Source organism: Chiloscyllium punctatum, chromosome 6 (genome assembly GCF_047496795.1).
Source record: "Chiloscyllium punctatum isolate Juve2018m chromosome 6, sChiPun1.3, whole genome shotgun sequence".
Lineage (NCBI taxonomy): Eukaryota > Metazoa > Chordata > Chondrichthyes > Orectolobiformes > Hemiscylliidae > Chiloscyllium > Chiloscyllium punctatum.
Window position 1 is genome coordinate 85,272,571 of NC_092744.1, and position 20,924 is coordinate 85,293,494.

Genomic DNA, 20,924 nt, shown 5'->3' on the forward strand with positions numbered 1-20,924 from the left:
TATAATTACCTCCCTAATTCTCCTTTTTTCAGCTTTGACAAAGGGTCAGTTAGACTCGAAACGTCAGCTCTTTTCTCTCCTTACCGATGCTGCCAAACTTGCTGAGATTTTCCAGCATTTTCTCTTTTTTGGAATATTTTCTCTTAGTCGAGGGATCCTGTACCTTCTGGGGAATCTGTGCTTATCCATTCTGACCTCTTCCACATCTCTGATTGGAGCAGCCCTGCCATTGAAGACCAGGGCTTCAGTTGCTCTGGAATTCCTGCAGTATTTCTCACTGTCACTCTCTCTATCTCTGCTCCTTTAAGAGGCTTTAAGTCTAACTCTTTCTATACTGGTCTCAATATCTCGCTTGGTGGCTTGGTGTCAAGATTTCTTTCATCTTGTTCCTGTGAAGAACCCTGAGAAGTTTTTACTCTGTAGAAGTCTCTACAGAAATGCAAGTTGTTATTTGTCTAATCCTATTTTGGCCATTTTCAACTGAACTCTTAATGGACCAGAATCAAGGGATCATTGGCTCGCATGAGCTCTGAAGGAACAGCTCATGTTCAGTCTGGATTGTGTGATTGGTGGAGGTCTGGGGAGAAGGTTGGTGACAGGAAACAATGTCCAGCAACTGGGAAATATCCAGTGATCTGCATTAGAGAATAACCATTTAAAACCTGAGTGGGAAATGTTAACTCCCCAAGTCGAACCTGATGACTCAATCCAGCACAGAGGCGAATAAAATCGACTGCAAATTCAACTCTTTCCAAACCAATTTACTGTGTCACAATCATCAGCAGAGATTTACATATTCACACATCATCAAGAAGACAGTAACACTGCAGTAATTTAAAAATAGGTCCATTCATCAGATTAATCGAAGCTTACAAGCTAGAAAACTAATACTTTTTGTGAGTTTCATCATCCACCAGGAAGCAGAAATAACCTGAGAATGTTTTAAACATAAATAACTTTTCAGAATCCTTCTGAATCCTGACGATCAAAGTGATTTTCAGATCCCAGGCAGCATCACCAACATTAAACCCCACATTCCACATCCCTGACCAGTCACTAGCCAGAGACAGAGTAACCGGGAACACAATGATTGTGGGCTTCCACCAAGAGACAAGATTCCAAGTAAGACCGCGAGATCTGAAATCAGGATGACTGAGGAGCAAAGATTAACTGTCCTTGGTCTGACCGAAGTAACCTCAGTGCGTACTGAGCAGAAAGTAACACCATGAATTATTCAAGAGAAGACTAATCCTTGGGTTCAGAGAAACAGAAGATTGGATTCCCATGCCCGATGACACCTGCGGATCGACTTCAGATGTAAGAAATTGCAACAATTCTGACAGACAGACAGGTTGAACTGACTTTCCGACTCTGGGATTGGGAAGGTTTGCAATGCTGCTGATTGGTTTAATAATGAGCAGAACGTGCACAGGAGGGCCTGAGACCTTCAGGCTTGTATGTATATATAGTCCAGCTCAGATAGGACAGCTCCTTTACCATGTGAATTACCTCAGGGCAGAAATACAACTAGAGGCTGGCTCATGAGAGCGAAAGGGAGTGTGAGACCTTGGCCGGTGGTTGGTTTAGTCTTCATCTTGTTGGAGAAATATGTGATGGTCAAAAGACAAAGAGCATCCGTCTTTTTGCTGACCCCTTTTCACCTCTACATATCTCCTACTTTCATCTGGGACACCAAGCTATACCAACACCCAATTCTTACCATCACCCAGCAGCCTCATGGACAGCAACAAGACTCCAGTGAAGATTCCATGAGATGGAGCCAATTGGGACTCCATTAAATCATCCACAGTGATTGGTTTGCTTAGCAGTGATGTTTGTAATAATTAAAAATCAGTGTAAAAATGCTGGACAACACTCAAACATATCCCAGGGAAAATAAAATCACCAAAATTAGTCCAGGGGTCATCCTGTTCTAACCTGTCTTGTCCACGTTAATGTGGAGGATCAGTGTAACCAGGATGTTCAGGCACAATGTTACTATTTTTTTGCTGGTTTTTCTTTCTGGGATGGGAGAGATTTATATGTGCTTGGGCAGTATTCACTAAAGAAATATTCTATTAAAGATCGACTTGCTTTGATTTCAATTTTCTGATGACCAATCATATACTTCCAGATATGTACTCCACTAGTCTTTGAGAATTCCTTTTTGATTGCATCATTGTTGTTATTCCATGTATTTTTTTGAAAGAACCTTCCCCAATTAGAATATGGAACTGGATAGAACCAGTTGCTGGACAAGTACATAATCCCTTTGCAATCTTTGTTGCGGAAGTTATTGAGATTATCAGTTCCACACCATTTCTTCAACATTCGGGTCATCAAGTCTGGACCCTGATGGCCCCAAGCTGCTCCATTGTATTTATCAACAAAATCTCTTAAGCACATCTTGGTAAAGGAATGAGAGCGGTTAAATCCCAAAGCTGCATTATTGGCATAATTACTCGACTGTTCACAGAGGAAGTTTCGGAACTCCAAGGGCTTGAGTGAAATGATATCCGTGTCCAGATAAATGCCCCCATACTTCCACAACAAGGCTATCCGACAGCCATCAGCGAGCACATGCAACCAATGTTCTTCATTGCTGGGATCTACCTGCAACAGAGCAAAGGTTCATATTAATTCTGCCTGCTTGTGTCCCACACGACTCACTTTTACCAGCAACACATTCTTTCCTCTCCTTTTCTAGTCTCTTCCCACTTCTATCCGCAATTCATCTGATGCTTTCAGAAGTTTCAGTCTGTGGGCTCCAGTTACCTCCTCTTCACCGTGTCACGTGCAATCCCTTTACACGGCCGTCCTCCATCAGAGACCATCCAATGCCCCCAGAATGCTAACCTGAGTTTTGGGTCAGCTTTCAATGAGAGTGCAAGCTTCCAGTCACAATCATGCACGATGAACCATCAAACAGTTTTTTGGCCTCTAGAAACAGGCTCAGTCAGACTCAAAACACTGTCATTGATATTGGTTGCTATCTTGGAAAGCTTTTATTTACAAAATAATAATATTAATTCGGGGATGTGGGCAGTACTGGCTGACCAGCATTTGATGCCCATCTTGAATTGCCCGTTGTAAGCAACCATATGGTGCAGCGTACCGTCAATTCTGTGGGAATGAAGTGAGCAGGATAAAACAGATTAGACTAGATTAGATTAGATTACTTACAGTGTGGAAACAGGCCCTTCAGACCAACAAGTCCTCACCAACCCACCTGGACTATCAGTTCTGAGGAAGGATCACCAGATCCGAAGTGTTAAATCTGATTCCTCTCTTCACAGATGCTGCCAGATCTCTTGCGCTTTTCTAGCAACTTCTGTTTTGTAGTACCTACGGGATACATTGCAAAAACTCACCCAGACCCATTCCCCTACACCTAACACTACGGGCAATTTAGCATGACTAATTCACCTGACCTGCACATTTTTGGACTATGGGAGGAAACTGGAGCACCCGGAGGAAACCCACGCAGACATGGGGAGGATGTGCAAACTCCACACAGACAGTTGCCTGAGGCTGGAATTGAACCCAGGTCTCTGGTGCTGTTGGGCAGCAGTGCTAACCACTGAGCCGCCATGCTGTCCCTGAAGCTCAGTGATAACTGAATGATGAGAAAGTTCAGAAACAGAAAGTGCTTGAGAAACTCTATAATGTCACCCCTCGACCTCCTACTCTCCTGTAAAAAGTCGCAGCCTATCCAGCCTCTCCTTATAACTCAAACCCTCCAGTGCCAGTAATATCCTTGTAAATCTTTTCTGTATCTCCTCCAATTTAATAATATACATCCTCTACCAAAGCAACCAGAATTTTACACTGTACTCCAATTGTGCCCTCACACATGCCCCGCACAACCCCAACATGGTGCCCGAACACCTGTAGAACATAGAACATAGAACATAGCACAGAACAGGCCCTTCGGCCCACGATGTTGTGCCGAACATTTGTCCTAGCTTCAGCACCTATTCATGTACCTATCCAATTGCCGCTTAAAGGTCACCAGTGTACTCAATGGTCTGAGCAATGAAGGCACCCTCCAGTCTTTTGGCACTTCACCTATGGCTGTAAATGATATAAATATTGCTGGTCGGGGCATTGCAATTTTTTCCCTAGCTTCCCACAGTGATCTAGGATACACTTAATCAGCTCCTAAGAGATTTATCCACCTTTATATTTGTTTAAAACCTCTAGCACATTCTCTTCTGTAATGTGGACTGTTATCAAGACATATTATTTAATACCCAAGTTCCCTCGCCTCCATGGCATTCTCCACAGTAAATACTGTTGCAAAATAATTGTTAATATCTCTCCCATCTCTTATGATTCCACACATAAATGTTATAATTGATCTTTCTCTCCCTATTTGATCTTTTGCTCTTAATGTACCAGTAGAATCTCTTTGGATTATTCTTAACCTCATCAGCCAAAGCTTTCTCACATCCTATTTTTGCCATCCTGACTTTCTTCTTTAGAATGCCCTACTCCGCTTATACTCTTCAAGAAATTTACTTGATCACAGTTGTCTACACCTGACATATGCCTCCTTCTTATTTTTGACCAGAGCCTCAATATCTCTTGCTATCCAGTGTTCCCTTCTCCTACCAGCTTTGCCATTCACTCTAACAGTAATATACTGCTTCTAAACTCTTCATTAGATGAATTCATCACTGAAGTACTGATCTTGCGATGATGACAGTTGGACAATTTGTAGAATGAATCTTTCCTGCAGCTACAATGGGACCCTAATGGTTTGCTTCTTCTCAATCCTGACCTTCTGCACACTCTGACTCTCTGTTCAACAGATAAAGAAAAGGTTTGATCCTGGTTCCTCTCCAGCTCTGTCTCAGGGATTAACTAGTTGAGTCACCAATTAAAACTGCTTCCAATCTCCTGGGAAAGGTTCCCTTGACATCTACTGCCTAAGCCACACCCTCTGCATTTAAATGAACACAGTAATTTCAAATGAGTGTAGGTGTGAAATTAACTGGTATAATATTCTGTGGACTGAGGAGTTTCCAAACTAACAGTCCCCAACCACCAATGAACAAAGCGCAATCTGAATAATTGAGATAAATATTGACTTTCAGAAAGGAAATGACCATGGCCTTCTTGCAGAATCTCCAAATGATTTTGTCAGGACCTGAAGCTGACATTCAATCTCAAACCTGTATCCATCATCATACATGTAGAAACTGGGATTTAGCTTATTAGTGTAAATCTCATTACTCGTTTGTCAGATAGATGACGAAAAGCAGTTATTATCATCCACATAGTCATCCACCAGCTAGTTCTGTACAACTCCTTACCTTCTCATACCATCCAGCCAAGGGTGTATTGCTGAACAATTCTTTAGGATTCAAGGGCAAGATGATAACGTTCTTGAATGAAGAAAGCAGACGAATGCTTTTGTACTCAGGTTCTCGATATGCAGATACTTTCCCAGTGAATCCTCGCATGAAGTAATAAACTGGTTTGTTTGGATTTAGTCTAGCTGCTGATTCGATGCTGCAGGTGACCAGTGGGGAAGGGTTTAGTTCAGTGGAGGTCTGTAAAAACATAATTCCAGGCTCTATGCGTGGCTGTGGGTGTTTCACAATCACTGTGTTCTCAGCAGTGACCTGACCGGACCATTGGCCAATGGAGGTTATTTTGGCCGAATAGTTTGTCAGAATGATTGTAAAATCATTTACTCTTACAAAAATGTTATCAATTGAGGGGCTTGTAAAAAGAAAGATGACAAATATTAGTGTTAAGGAAAATAATGTAATTGCCTGATACCTTTTCATCATTGGAGATGGTTTTTCAATGGTTCCGGTAAAAAGAAAAGATGACTCAGGAGTAAAATAGTCCAGCTGTGATGTTATACAGTCCTACCTTTGAGAAACATCAGTTATGATTTCGGAGAAAGTGAGGACTGCAGATGCTGGAGAACAGAGTTGAAGGGTGTGGCACTAGAAAAGCACAGCTAGTCAGGCATTATCCGAGAATCTGACTCCTGATGAAGGGTTTATGCCCAAAACATCGATTCTCCTGCTCCTCAGATGCTGCCTGTCTGGCTGTGCTTTTCTAGCACTATACTCTTTGAATCAGTTATGAATTCAAAAGCAAAATGTATTTGTTGCTGGAAACATCAGAATCAAAGCTGCTAACAGCTCAGCAGGTTTGGCAGCATCTGTAGAAAGAGAAACGGAGTTAATGGGGGGATACTTGTCCTTGCGCTGGTGCCAAAGATAAACGTGAACAAGCGAAGTTAATTGGGTAAGAGTCAAAAATGCAGATTATCATCAAGAGAACCTTTAGAAATTTAAGTTCTTTGAGTTCTTTGATCTCAAATACAGGAGTCCCTCCCCCCCAGGACTCTGGGTATACCTTCAGCACACAGACTGCAGCTGACCATAAGGCAAGAGCACAGATGCTAGGCTTATAATCCAGAATCCCAGGTTAATGTTCTGGGGTCATGGGTTTTAACCCCACCAAAGCAGATGGTGAAATTTGAATTCAATAAAGAAAAGTCTGCAATTTAAAACTAGCCAAATGACAACCATGTAACCATTGTCAATTGTCAGAAAAGACCATCTTCTTCACTGATGTCTTTCAGTGCTGCCCTTCCCTGATCTGGCCTACAGGTCACTCCAGAGCCATTGCAATGTATTTGACTCTTACCTGCCCTCTGAAATGGCTCTAACAAGCCACTCAAAGAGCAATTAGGAGCAGGCAATAAATGCTGGCCCAACCAGTGACTACCACATTCCATGAATGAACAAACAAAAGATGAAAAGTCATTCCAGCAACATCACAATTCCTGATATGGGTGAATGGATATAAAATGAACATTCAATTCAGCAGTTGAAATGTGCTTTAAATCACCTGAGCCTCTTGCTGAGATATTTGTATCATCGATAGTCACAAGTGAGGTGCCGGAAGACTGGAGGTTGGCAAACGTGGTGCCACTGTTTAAGAAGGGTGGTAAAGACAAGCCAGGGAACTATAGACCAGTGAGCCTGACCTCGGTGGTGGGCAAGTTCTTGGAGGGAATCCTGAGGGACAGGATGTACATGGTAGTTGGAAAGGCAAGAACTGATTAGGGATAGTCAACATGGCTTTGTGCGTGGGAAATCATGTCTCACAAACTTGATTGAGTGTTTTGAAGAAGTAACAAAAAGGATTGATGAAGGCAGAGCAGTAGATGTGATCTATATGGGCTTCACTAAGGTGTTCGACATGGTTCCCCATGGGAGACTGGTTAGCAAGGTTAGATCTCATGGAATACAGAGAGAACTAGCCATTTGGATTAGCCACTGGCTCAAAGATAGAAGAGGGTGGTGGTGGAGGGTTGTTTTTCAGACTGGAGGCCTGTGACCAGTGGAGTGCCACAAGGATCGATGCTGGGCCCTCTACTTTTTGTCATTTACATAAATGATTTGGATGCGAGCATAAAAGGTACAGTTAGTAAGTTTGCAGATGACACCAAAATTGGAGGTGTAGTGGACATTGAGAGGGTTACCTCAGATTACAACAGGATCTTGACCAGATGGGCCAATGGGCTGAGAAGTGGCAGATGGAGTATAATTCCGATTGATTTGAGGTGCTGCATTTTGGGAAAGCAAATCTTAGCAGGACTTATACACTTAATGGTAAGATCCTAGGGACTGTTGCTAAACAAAGAGACCTTGGAGTGCAGGTTCATTGTTCCTTGAAAGTGGAGTCGCAGGTAGATAGGAAAGTGAAGAAGGCGTTTGGTATGCTTTCCTTTATTGGTCAGAGTATTGAGTACAGGAGTTGGAGGTCATGTTGCGGCTGTACAGGACATTGGTTAGGCCACTGTTGGAATATTGTGTACAATTCTGGTCTCCTTCTTATCGGAAAGATGTTGTGAAACTTGAAAGGGTTCAGAAAAGATTTACAAGGATGTTGCCAGGGTTGGAGGATTTGAGCTATAGGGAGAGGCTGAACAGGCTGGTGCTGTTTTCCCTGGAGCGTCGGAGGCTGAGGAATGAAATTATAGAGGTTTACAAAATTATGAGGGGCATGGATAGGCTAAATAGGCAAAGTCTTTTCCTTGGGGTCGGGGAGTCCAGAACTAGAGGGCATAGGTTTAGGGTGAGAGGGGAAAGATATAAAAGAGACCTAAGGGGCAACTTTTTCACGCAGAGGGTGGTACGTGTATGAAATGAGCTGCCAGAGGAAGTGGTGGAGGCTGGTACAATTTGGTTGGACCAAAGGGTCTGTTTCCATGCTGTACATCTCTATGGCTCTATGACCTGGACCAGAAAGCTGCTTTTTAAATACAATAGTCAAATAAAGGTAAATTACAGCAGATGCAGAAGATTACAAATCAAAACAGAAGGTGTTGGAGAGACTCAGCAGGTCAGGCAGCAACAGTGGAGAGAAACAGAGTTAATGCTTCGAGTCAGGTCTGATTTTTATTCAGTTAGTAGAAAGTGAGGACTGTAGATGCTGGAGATCAGAGTCAAGAGTGTGGTGCTGGAAAAGCACAGCAGGTCAGGCAGCATCCAAGGAGCAGGAGAATAGACGTTTCAGGTGTAAACCCTTCATCAGGAATCAGCAGATTCCCAATGAAGGGCTTATGCCCGAAACATTGATTCTTCTGTTCCTTGGATGCTGCCTGACATGCTGTACTTTTCCAGCACCACATTCTCAACTCTGACTCTTGTTCAGAGCTGCAAAATGCTGGAAAGTGCTGTGGTATTTAATTTACTGACAAAGGGGAGAGAAGCCCACTCTGTGACCCCCCTCAGCACCTCGCCCACTCGCCCCTCCTTCCCTTTGTCAACAACAGAATTCCATCATTTCTCAACCCCCTTCAGTTCCAAAGAAGAGTCACGGGACTCAGTGCCTCTCTCGTCATAAGAAGCTGTCTGACTTGCTGGGTTTCTTCAGCACTTTCAATTTTTATCTTAAATGGATTCATTTTTTCCATTGTTCTTCGCCTTTTGTGATCAGTCTACAATTGAAAATGCCAAAAACTGACCCTCCCAGTTTTCCGATCTCCTGCAGTTTCTCAGCCTGTGCTGTTCCCTCCTGCTCTGTCTGTCTCAGCTGCTCACTGCACTTTCAAGGAAACCTCAGGAAGAAACTGATTGTTTAGTTTTAAAGAAAACAACATTGAAAACTGTTCTCTGTTTCTCTAATCAAATCACACGTATTTAACACGACGTTGTACTGACTCAACAATCAGTGTGATGATGATCTTATTGTTCTGACCAGTTTAACAGCACCTACCATTTACATTTAGTGAAAGGCCGAAAGAACAATCACACCAATATTGGTAAAGACATTTTCTCTGCCTGAACATGTCACATCTAAATTGTTCCCAGTAATGTTCTCTACTTCAAACATAAAATAAAAATACAAAGGGACAAATTCCTTTCCAATTTAACAAGAATATCCTGACGATGTGACAGAGGAAGAATTTTAAAGCCATTCTCACTTACCGGATGAATCCAGTCTGTGAACCAGACAATGAGCTGTTTTGTGTCATGAACTGATCAGCAATAAATTGCTTTCACAATCAGGAGCCGAATGGGTGTGTAGGTGTAGATGGAAATGTTCACATCAGGTGTGTCACGATATCAGGAAGTTCTGCAGTAAAAGCTTTTCAGATTAAAGGAACAGCAGGACTTTGGACAGTTTTTTTTTCACTTTTGTAGTGCAGTGACGGTAATTTTTTCATTCATTCATGGGATGAGAGCACCACTGGCCTGCATTTATGAGGGGGGCACTGACCAGGCCAGCATTTATTGCCCATCCCTAATTGTCCAGAGGGCAGTTAAGAGGCTACCACATTTCTGTGGGTCTGGAGTCACATATAGGCCAGACCAGGGAAGAATGGCATTTTTTCTCCCTCAGGGATATTAGTGAAACAGATGGGCGTTTCCCTCAACAATTTACAATGGATTCATGGTCATCATTAGAGTCTTAATTCTAAATTTTTATTGAATTCAAATTCACCCATTTTAGATTAGATTCCCAACAGTGTGGAAACAGGCCCTTTGGCCCAACAAGTCCACATTGACCCTCCAAAGAGTAACCTGTCCAGACCCATTTCCCTCTGACTAATGCACCTAACACTATGGGAAATTTAGAATGGCTAATTCACCTGACCTGCACAGAGAGTCATAGAGTCATAGAGATGTACAGCACGGAAATAGACCCTTCGGTTCAACCCGTCCATGCCGACATAATATCCCAACCCAATCTAGTCCCACCTGCCAGCACCCAGCCCATATCCCTTCAAACCCTTCCTATTCATATACCCATCCAAATGCCTCTTAAATGTTGCAATTGTACCAGCCTCCACCACTTCCTCTGGCAGGTCCTCCATACACGTACCACCCTCTGCGTGAAAAAGTTGCCCCTTAGGTCTCTTTTATATCTTTCCCCTCTCACCCTAAACCTATGCCCTCTAGTTCTGGACTCCCCAACCCCAGGGAAAAGACTTTGCCTACTTACCCTATCCATGCCCCTCATACTTTTGTAAACCTCTATAAGGTCAACCCTCAGCCTCCGACACTCCAGGGAACACAGCCCCAGCCTGTTCAGCCTCTCCCTGTAGCTCAAATCCTTCAACCCTGGCAACATCTTTGCAAATCTTTTCTGAAACCCTTTCAAGTTTCACAACATCTTTCTGATAGGAAGGAGACCAGAATTGCATGCAATATTCCAAAAGTGGCCTAACCAATGTCCTGTACAGCTGCAACATGACCTCCCAATTCCTGTACTAAATAATCTGGCCAATAAAGGAAAGCATACCAATCTTTGGACTATGAGAGGAAACTGCAGCACCCGAAGGAATCCTTCGCAGACACAGGGAGGATGTGCAGATTCCACACAGATAGACCCTGAGGACTGGAATCAAACCTGCGACCCTGGTGCTATGAGGCAGCAGTGCTAATCACTGAGCCACCGTGCTGCCCAGAAATTGAGCTGCAGTGAGCCTGACATGATTTGAATGCACTACCTTCTGATCTGGAGTCAGACGTGTTTCTGTTGCGCCACAAACCCACAGCCTATACCATGGTAAGATTCATATCCAGGTACCCAGATTATTATTGGGGTCTTTGGTTTAACAGTTGAAAGGGGTGGTGCTGGAAAAACACAGCAGGTCAGGCAGCATTCGAGGAGCCAGAGAATTGACTTTTAGGCAGAAGCCCTTCATGGGAGGGCATGGTGTGGGGAAGGGGAATGAGGGATAAATAGGAGGATGGGGGTGGAGGTTTGGGTCAAGGTAGCTAGGAAGGCGATAGGTAGATGCAGGTGGGGGAATGCTAGTGATATGTCAGAGGGGAGAGTGGGGTGGATAGGTTGGAAGGTAAATGGATAGGGAAGACATCTCAAGATGGTGGTGCTGAGTTTGAGGGATGGATCTGGGATGAGTGGAGGAAGGAGAGATAAGAAAACTGGTTAAGTAGATGTTGATGTCATGTGACTGAAGGGCCTCAAGACGGAAGATGGATCGTTCTTCCTCCAATCATTGGGTGGCTTGGATTTGGCGGTGGAGGAGGCCCAGAATTTGCATGTCCTTGACAGAGTGGGATGGGGAGTTGAAGTGGTCAGGGCAGTGGTGCATGTGTCCCGGAGAAGTTCCCTGAAATGTTCTGCGAGTTGAATTCCAATGTAGAGGAGCCCACATCAAGAGCAACAGACAGTAGGTGAGGTAGTTGGTGGTGCAGGAATATCTCTGCTGGATGCGAAAAGATCCTTTGGTGCCTTGGATGAAGGTGAGGGGTTAGTGTGAGTGCAGATTTTCCATCTCTTGCAGCAACAAAGGAAGATGCCAGGAGTGGAGGTGGGTTGGGAGGAGGCATGGACCTAACAAGAGACTGGTCTCTGTGGAATGCTGATAGGGATGGGGAGGGAAGTACATCTCTGGTGGTGAGGTCTGATTGTAGGTGGCAGAAATGGCTGAGGATAATACGCTGTATCTGGAGATTAGTGGGGTGGAAGGTGAGGACCGAGGAAGATCTGTCCCTGTTGCGGGTGGAGGGCAGCGGTGCAGGAATTGGACGTAATGTATTGGAGGGCTGTGTTGACCACGTGGGAGGGGAAATTGAGGTTCTTGAAATAGGAGGTCATCTAGGATGTCCTGGAGTGGAATTGCTCCTCCTGGGGACAGGTACAGCAGAGGTGGATGAATTGGGGGTAAGGGACTGTGTTTTTACAGGACAGTGTGTGGGAGGAGGTGTAGTCCTGGTAGCTGTGGGAGTTGGTGGGTTTGAAGTACATGTCCGTGTTGAGTCAGTCACCGGAGATGGAGACGGAGGGGTCCAGGAAAGGGAAGGAGGTGTCCATGATGGTCCAGGTGAACTTAAGGTCAGGATGGAAGGTGTCAGTGAAGTTGGTGAGTTGTTCAACCTCTTTGTGGGAGTATGAGGTAGCATCAATTCATCAATAGTTCATCAACTTCACTAGCACCTTCCTATTGCCTTCCCAAATTACCTTGCCCCCACCTCCACCCCTCCATCCTATTTATCTTTCAGACCCCTCTCCCCCACCAATTAAGGTCTTCCACCTGAAACATTAATGCCCCCGCTCCTTGGATGCTGCCTGACCTGCTGAGCTTTTCCTGTGCCGCATTTATCAATTCTGATCAGCATCTGCAGTCCTCACTATTTCTCTGGTTTAACAGTTCAGCGATATTACCATTTGGCCATTGCCTCCCCAACTTTGAACTGGGAGTGTGGTTAAGTCCCACCTGCTCCAGGGTTGTGTGACAACATCTCAGAATTAATTGATTAGAAAATAGTTTTTGAAACAATACATAGATCTATGTCACAGAGATGAACAGGAAACAGTCCCTTCGGTCCAATGCATCTGTGCTGACCAGATATTGATTAGATTGGATTCCCTACAGAGTGAAAACAGGCCCTTCAGCCCAACAAGTCCACACTGACCCTCTGAAGAGTAACCCACCCCCGTCTGACTAATGCACCTAACACTATGGGCAATTTAGCACGGCAATTGACCTCATCTATAGAATGTGGGGGGAAGCCAGAGCACCCAAAGGAAACCCACGCAGACACAAGGAGAATGTGCAAACTCCACACAGACAGTTGCCTGAGGCTGGAATCTGACCTGGGACCCTGGTGCTGTGAGGCAGCAGTGCTAACCATTGAGCTACTGTGCCACCCCAAATTAATCTAGTCCCATCTGCCAATGCCCGGCTTATATTCCTCTGAACCCTTTTTATTCATGTACCCATCCAGATGCCTTTTAAATGCTGTAATTGTACCAGCCTCCACCACTTCCTCAGGCAGCTCATTCCATACATGCACCAGCCTCTGTGTGAAAACGTTGCCCCTAAGGTCCCACTCAAAGTTTTCCCCACTGACCCTGAGCATATGCCCTCTAGTTTTTGGACACCCCCACCCCAGGGAAAAGACTTTGATGATTTACCCTATCCATGCCCCTCATGATTGTATAAATGATTGACACCCTTCAGCTTCACGCAGGCACGAAAATGTCCACAATCTGAACATGGCAAAATGATGCAATTGCAGAAAGGCACAGACATCAGTGTAACTGAGCTGTTTGCATTGCAACAGCAATCGACATGTTGCTGTAACTCTTTCCAAATAGGGAGAAAAGGAAATCAATGCTGCAGAATACTGTGTTTTACTTCAATAACAGACACGTGGAGTTAGTTTCAGAGACTGTCACCATATCTGACAGTGACTGATAAGCATGCTGTTTCCAAGTTAGGATGAGGAAAGAAGCCACGAATTACAAACAGTTTGAGGCCAAAACAAAAGGAATTCACAAAGGAAATGAATACCAGACTACTTACCTGAGCCACATGTAAATGACCATAGGGCAAACAAGATTAGTGAGGTAAAGGCGTTACTCAGAGGTTTGTTTGGAAGAAATGGGCTCCAATTCATGGGCATTGCAATCAGGTATTATGTTAAGGTGAGAGCTGTCCCACATGTTGGAACCTGTGTCCTGGTGAATCATATAATGAGGGTTCTGAATAGGGCTTTAAACGAATCATCTGGAGGGAGGGACAATTCTAATAAAAGGAAGTTACAAAGATTCAAGAAGAACCAAACAAAGCAGAGGTGCAGGGTACTGACAAAACAAATATTAATCAAAGTGTGACAGGAAGGGGAGAAAAGTGCTACAGAAATTAGAATTAAAGAGTAATAATGGTAAAAATTCAAAAATTAAGTCTCCTAATTTGAAAGTAAATTGCACTTAAACTAGTTAGGTGAGTTGATGAGATAGATTAGTAAACATTCTTTTGATATTACTTTGCAATGCATTTAGCTGTCACATAACACAATGGAAGACTCTCCAAATGTCATTCGAGGTTAATCCTGATATTTAATCCTGCTCACACCCCCAGTATTTCCTGATTGCGAAAACAAATGGGACCTGATCCAGCCATCATTACACACAGCGCCTGATCCCTGGATCTTGGACATATTCCATTGAGTAGGTGACTGTGATTTTTAAAATCCTATTCTTCTCACATTGGGAATAATCTTTGCTCAGTCCCATCCAGTTGGTATTTTTCCTCTTACTGGAGACTGTAGAGGTATTCGAAAGCAGTGATTGTACTTCTCCAACTTATTCTTTCTGTCTTTAAGAAGATATAAAGTGTGAATCTATTGGACAGGTCAGAACTGATCATGAAATTATCCAAGAATCCAGTGAGAGGGAGGAACTGAAAGAAAGTAATTCCAGTCAATAAGTCATATTGGAGAAGTTAATGGGACTGAAAACTGACAAATCTCAGGAACTTGATAATATCTCCCCTCTAGTTTTGAAGGAGAATATATTAACAATCTGCTTTCAAACTTCTTTTACTGTTGAGTTTGTGGGCAATAGTCTGGCAGATTATAACATGGGGAAAATGTGAAGCTGTTCACTTTCGGTAAAGCGTCCCAACCTGAAATATCGAATCTCCTGTTTCTCTGATGCTGTTTGACCTGCTGTGCTTTTTCACAGCTCATTCCATACATGTACCACCCTTTGCGTGAAAAAGTTGACCCTAAGGTCTCTTTAATATCTTTCCCCTCTCACTCTAGACTTACGTCCTCGAGTTCTGGACTCCCCCCAACCCAGGGAAAAGATCTTGTCTATTTATCCTATCCATGCCCCTCATGATTTTATAAACCTCCAAAAGGTTACCCCTCAGCCTCCGATGCTCCAGATAAAACAGATGCAGCGTATTTAACCTCTCCCTATAGCTCAAACTCTCCAACCCTGGCAACATCCTTGTAAATCTTTTCTGATCCGTTTCAAGATTCACAACATTCTTCCTACAAGACGGAGACCAAAATAGCACAAAATATTCCAACAGAGACCTAACCAATGTCCTGTTCAGCCATAGCATTTCCTCCCATTGCCTATAGTCAATACTCTGTTGCGGCTATACAGGACATTGGTTAGGCCACTGTTGGAATATTGCGTGCAATTCTGGTCTCCTTCCTAGTGGAAAGATGTTGTGAAACTTGAAAGGGTTCAGAAAAGATTTACAAGGATTTTGCCAGGGTTGGAGGATTTGAGCTACAGGGAGAGGCTGAACAGGCTGGGGCTGTTTTCCCTGGAGCGTCGGAGGCTGAGCGGTGATAAACCTTATGGAGGTTTAAAAAATTATGAGGGGCATGGATAGGGTAAATAGACAAAGTCCTTTCCCTGGGGTGTGGGAGTCCAGAACTAGAGGCCATAGGTTTTGGGTGAGAGGAGAAAGATATAAAAGTGACGAACGGGGCAACTTTTTCACACAGAGGGTGGTACGTGTATGGAATGAGCTGCCAGAGGAAGTGGTGGAGGCTGGTACAATTGCAACATTTAAAAGGCTTTTGGATGGGTATATGAATAGGAAGGGTTTGGAGGGATCTGGGCCGGGTGCTGGCATGTGGGACTAGTTTGGGTTGGGATATCTGGTCGGTATGGAAGGGTTGGACAGAAGGGTCTGTTTCCATGCTGTAAATCTCAATGACTCTATGGCTCTATGACATTGACCAGTAAAGGAAAGCACACTCAATGCCTTCTTCACTATCCTGTCTACCTGCAACTCCACTTTCAAGGAACTATAAACCTGTACTCCAAGGTCTCTGTGTTTGGCAACACCCCCCAGGACATTACCTTTAGGTAAAAACAATGACTGCAGATGCTGGAAACCAGATTCTGGATTAGTGGCGTTGGAAGAGCACAGCAGTTCAGGCAGCATCCGAGGTTTAGCAGTAAAATCGATGATTCGGGCAAAAGCCCTACATCAGGAATAAAGGCAGTGAGCCTGAAGCATGGAGAGATAAGCTAGAGGAGGGTGGGGGTGGGGAGAATGTAGCATAGAGTACAATAGGTGTGTGGGGGAGGGGATGAAGGTGATAGGTAAGGAGGGGGGTGGAGTGGATTGGTGGAAAAGGAGATAGGGAGGTAGGACAAGTCATGGGGACAGTGCTGAGATGGAAGTTTGGAACTAGGGTGAGATGGGGGGGAGGGGAAATGAGGAAACTGTTGAAGTCCACATTGATGCCCTGGGGTTGAAGTGTTCCGAGGTGGAAGATGAGGTGTTCTTCCTCCAGGCGTCTGGTGGTGAGGGAGTGGCAGTGAAGGAGGCCCAGGACCTCCATGTCCTCGGCAGAGTGGGAGGGGAGTTGAAATGTTGGGCCACAGGGCGGTGTGGTTGATTGGTGCGGGTGTCCCGGAGATGTTCCCTAAAGCGCTCTAGTAGGAGGCTTGGATGGAGGTGAGGGGGGAGGTGTGGGCGCAGGTTTTACAGTTCCTGCGATGGCAGGGGAAGGTGCCAGGATGGGAGGGTGGGTTGTAGAGGGGCGTGGACTTGACCAGGTAATCATGGAGGGAATGGTCTTTGCAGAAGGCGGAAAGGGGTAGGGAGGGAAATATATCCCTGGTGGTGGGGTCTTTTTGGAGGTGGAGGAAATGTCGGCGGATGATTTGGTTTATGCGAAGGTTGGTAGGGTGGAAGGTGAGCACTAGGGGCGTTCTGTCCTTGTTACGGTTGGAGGGGTGGGGTCTGAGGGCGGAGGAGCAGGATGTGGACGAGATGCGTTGGAGGTCATCTTTAACCATGTGGGAAGGGAAATTGCTGTCTCTAAAGAAGAAGGCCATCTGGTGTGTTCTGTGGTGGAACTGGTCCTCCTGGGAGCAGATCCGGTGGAGGCGGAGGAATTGAGAATACGGGATGGCACTTTTGCCAGAGGTAGGGTGGGAAGAGGTGTAATCCAGGTAGCTATGGGAGTTGGTGGGTTTGTAAAAAGTGTCAGTGTCAAGTCGGTCATCAGTAATGGAGATGGAGAGGTCCAGGAAGGGGAGAGAGGTGTCAGAGATGGTCCAGGTAAATTTAAGGTCAGGGTGGAACTCTATGCTATTTCTCCCCACCCCTCCTCTAGCTTATCTCTCCACGCTTCAGGCTCTCTGCCTTTATTCCTGATGAAGGGCTTTTGCCCGAAACATCAATTTTACTGCTAAACATCGGATGCTGCCTGAATTGCTGTGCTCTTCCAGCACCACTAATCCATTACCTTTAGGTGTATAAGTCCTGCCCTGACTTGCCTTCTCAAAATGCATCACCTTACATTTATCTAAATTCAAATCCATTTGCCACTCCTTGGCCTATTGGCCCATCTGATCAAGATCCTGTAGTACTCTGAGGTAATCTTCTTCACTGTCCATTACACCTCGAATTTTGGTGTCATCTGCAAACTTATCACTGATACCTCCTTTGTTCACATCCAAATCATTTATAAAAATGACGAAGAGCAGTGAACTCAGTATGATCCTTGTGGTACACCACTGGTCACAGGCCTCCAGTCTGGCTACAAGAACATGTCAGCTATCCTCTATTTGTATCATTCATTCATTTACCTTGTTCCACAGATTATATGCATTCATGTAAAGAGCCATTAGTTTACCTTTTTCTGACTTTTCCCCCCTGAATTGACACTATTTACTGCAGCATCTCTAATTTGTGTTTGCTGACCCTTCCTATTCCACACTGGGTGTTGTTACCCAAATAGCTGTCCTGTAATACTGCCATATCCTCTTCCTTTGTCAGCCTACATTGCCCCTCTCCCAAACTCTACCCCCTCTAATTCATTTCATGCCCTCTCTGCAGCCCCAGTTTTATGAATCACCAGGACACTGCTCTCACGTTCATGTGAAGCCAATCCCAGCAGAACAGCTCCATCCCATCCAAGTACTGGTGCCAGTGCAGCATGATCTTAAACCCATTCCTCTCACACCAATCTTTGAGCCATGCACATAACTCCTTGACTTTATTTACTCTTTACCAGTTTGTCAGTGGCTCAGGTAGCAATCCTGAGATTATCACCTTGGAGGTTCTGCAGTTTAATTGAAATACAGACTGTTCAGAACCTTTCAGCAGAACCTCCTTTCTCATTCTATGAATGTCCCTGGCACCAATGTGGGTGAAAACAAATTGGATCCCTCCCGGCCCCCTCCATGATCTTCTCCTGTTGTGCGGAGATGTCCTTAACCCTGGCTCTGAGCAGGAACCACATCTTTAACGATTCATGCTCACAATTACAGACAAGAGTATCTATCCCCCTGATTACACTGCCCCAGTCTGGTCCTTAGGTTGATTTCATGAAGTTGGGAGACAGAAAATTGGTAAAAATGTTCCTGTGCACAAATTCAGGTTTAGGACAATTTGACCAGTAATAGAATAGCACCCCCAACCTCTGAAATATTCTTTCACTGTTGGTACAAAAACATGATGACAATGATCTTGAAAAGACCTTCTCCTGTTGTTGCGTGTAAATCACAAGAAATCATGCAACAGCTGTAAATACCCTCTAACTTCTCAACGGTCAAAAGCTTTCTGTGTGCATGAACCATTCGCACACTTTCAGGTTGTATTTCTGTCTTTAATGTGTGTTGAACCAGTAAAACCAGCTTCTCTCATACTTACCGGAGAGAATTCAGCAAACATTAGCAACAGTTCATTTTACTGTATTTGATCAGGGTTAAAATTTGACAGAACTTTTCTGCAGCCTCACAGTCAGCTGATTTTTGCTCAGCTAACATCCTGAGCCAGACTTTGCGTGAAGTGGAAATCTTTCTCAGATCGCCCTTCTTATTGACAAGAGGAGACATTTGTAATTTTGAGCCAAGATTCCTCTCGGCACACCTTCAGATATACTGAGCTGTAATTCCACTTGGACAGTCAGAGGAAGGTATACCTCACCCTCTTTTCATAGCAGCAGCTGGCGTATTCTGAAACAGAAAGGTCCAGAATCACAGGCAGCCACTTTAACATCCACAGCTCATCACTATGTTATATGGGACACACTTCAAACAGACCATGCAGCTCAAGACTGGGTTTATGTGAGGCACTGTGGGCTTTCAGTAACAGCAGAATTATATCCAGCACAACGTGCAACCTCATGGCCTGGCATATCTGCCACTTAACCATTACCATCAAGCCAGGGGATCAACCCTGGGTCAATGGAATGTGCAGGAGGGCATGCCATGGGCACCACCAAGACTACCTAAAAATGAGGTCTCAACGTGATGATGCTACCAAACAGGTCTACCTACGTGCCAAACAGCATTACTAGCACTAAGCAATCTCCCAACTAATGGATCACATTTACAAACCGCAGTGCTGCCACATCCAGTTGTGAATGGTGGTGGACAGTTAAACAACTCACTGGGGGAGATGGCTCCACAAATATTTCCATCCAGGCAAACCCAGGACATCAGTGCAAAAAATAAGGCTAAGACAGTCATAACAATCTTTAGGCAGAAGTGCTGAGAGGATGATCCATCTCGGCCTCATTCAGTGATCAGCCGAATGACCGATGTCAGTGTTCAGCCAATCAGATTCACTCCACGTGATGACAACCATCATTTGGAGGCAATGGATACTGCAAAGGCTGTGGATCCTGACAACACTCCAGCAACAATACTGAAAGATTGTGCTCCAGAACTTGCCACTCCCCTCAGTTTGGGTTCTGCCATCTCCTGAATTCAGTCAAACATTGGCTCAAACATTGAAAGCAGAATTGCAGAAGTGAGGTGGAAGTGACAATCCTTGACATCAAGGCTGGAGTCGACCGATGGTAATATCAAGGAGCCCTCACACACCTGGAGTCAATTTATATCAAGGGGCAAACTCCCTGCTGGCTGGAAGCATATCTATTTGCTGTTGTTTGTTATGCCATTTCAGGTTTGTTTTTCATTTCCAAACTTGTAAAGTGGACCTGATGTAAATTCTAGACAATAATTTCATTCTGTTCCTGCAGATCGAAAATGTGGAGGATAAAAACAGCATTTTTACTCTGTCCTTAATCATTCTTTTCTCAGGAATCATTGATCAAGCAACATCGATAATGAGGATGTGTTAAACCTTTTCATTATTTTCCCGAATGCTAGTATTTTCCATCAATGTATATTTATTTTTAAACCCCTCTTTGAATAAGATAGTATTAATAACAAATGAGTTTACAATCTTACTGAGTAGTTTGATAACTACTCAGCCAAACTCAGCCACATCCAAGTACAGAGCCCGGAGTTATGTTTTTACAGAGTTCCAGTGAACTAAATCCATCCCATTGACCATGTGCAGCATTGAATCAGCAGCTACTCTAAACCCAAACAAACCAGTTTATTACTTCATGAAAGCAATCACTGGGAATGTATCTGTGTATCGAGAACCTGAGTACAAAGCCACCCCTCTGCTTTTCTCATTCAAGTATGTGATCATCTTACCTTTGAATCCTAAAGAATTGTTCAGCAACACACCCTTGGCTGGATGGTATGAGAAGGTAAGGAATTGTACAGAGCTAGCTGCTTGATTTGTGGATGATAATAGCTGCTATTGGTCGCCAATCTGAAAACATAAGGTTGATAAGACTTTAAATTTGGGAATTATATGTTGAAGTTCAAGATAAATTGAT

The 20,924-nt window shown here is 44.3% G+C and overlaps 1 protein-coding gene and 1 pseudogene across 5 annotated transcripts; one reads left to right on the forward strand and one right to left on the reverse strand.

Annotated features, from left to right (window-relative positions):
• Positions 1-745: 745 nt before the first annotated feature.
• LOC140479175 (alpha-1,4-N-acetylglucosaminyltransferase-like) lies at positions 746-20,753 on the reverse strand. 5 transcript variants are annotated; one of them, XM_072573178.1, is made up of 4 exons: positions 9,468-9,535; positions 5,791-6,184; positions 5,319-5,558; positions 746-2,613 (listed from the first exon to the last, which is right to left on the reverse strand). In XM_072573178.1, the coding sequence occupies exons 3-4, from the start codon at positions 5,466-5,468 to the stop codon at positions 1,999-2,001; spliced, it is 765 nt and encodes a 254-aa protein (XP_072429279.1). In that variant the 5' UTR covers positions 5,469-5,558; positions 5,791-6,184; positions 9,468-9,535; the 3' UTR covers positions 746-1,998. The 5 variants fall into 5 exon arrangements, with proteins under 5 accessions (XP_072429279.1, XP_072429278.1, XP_072429281.1 ...); XM_072573177.1 differs by lacking the exon at positions 9,468-9,535 and adding an exon at positions 20,737-20,753 and having other exon boundaries at positions 5,319-6,184; XM_072573180.1 differs by lacking the exons at positions 5,791-6,184; positions 9,468-9,535 and adding an exon at positions 13,820-13,936.
• The window catches only part of LOC140478448 (alpha-1,4-N-acetylglucosaminyltransferase-like), a 91,712-nt pseudogene continuing 91,181 nt past the window's right edge, over positions 20,394-20,924 (forward strand).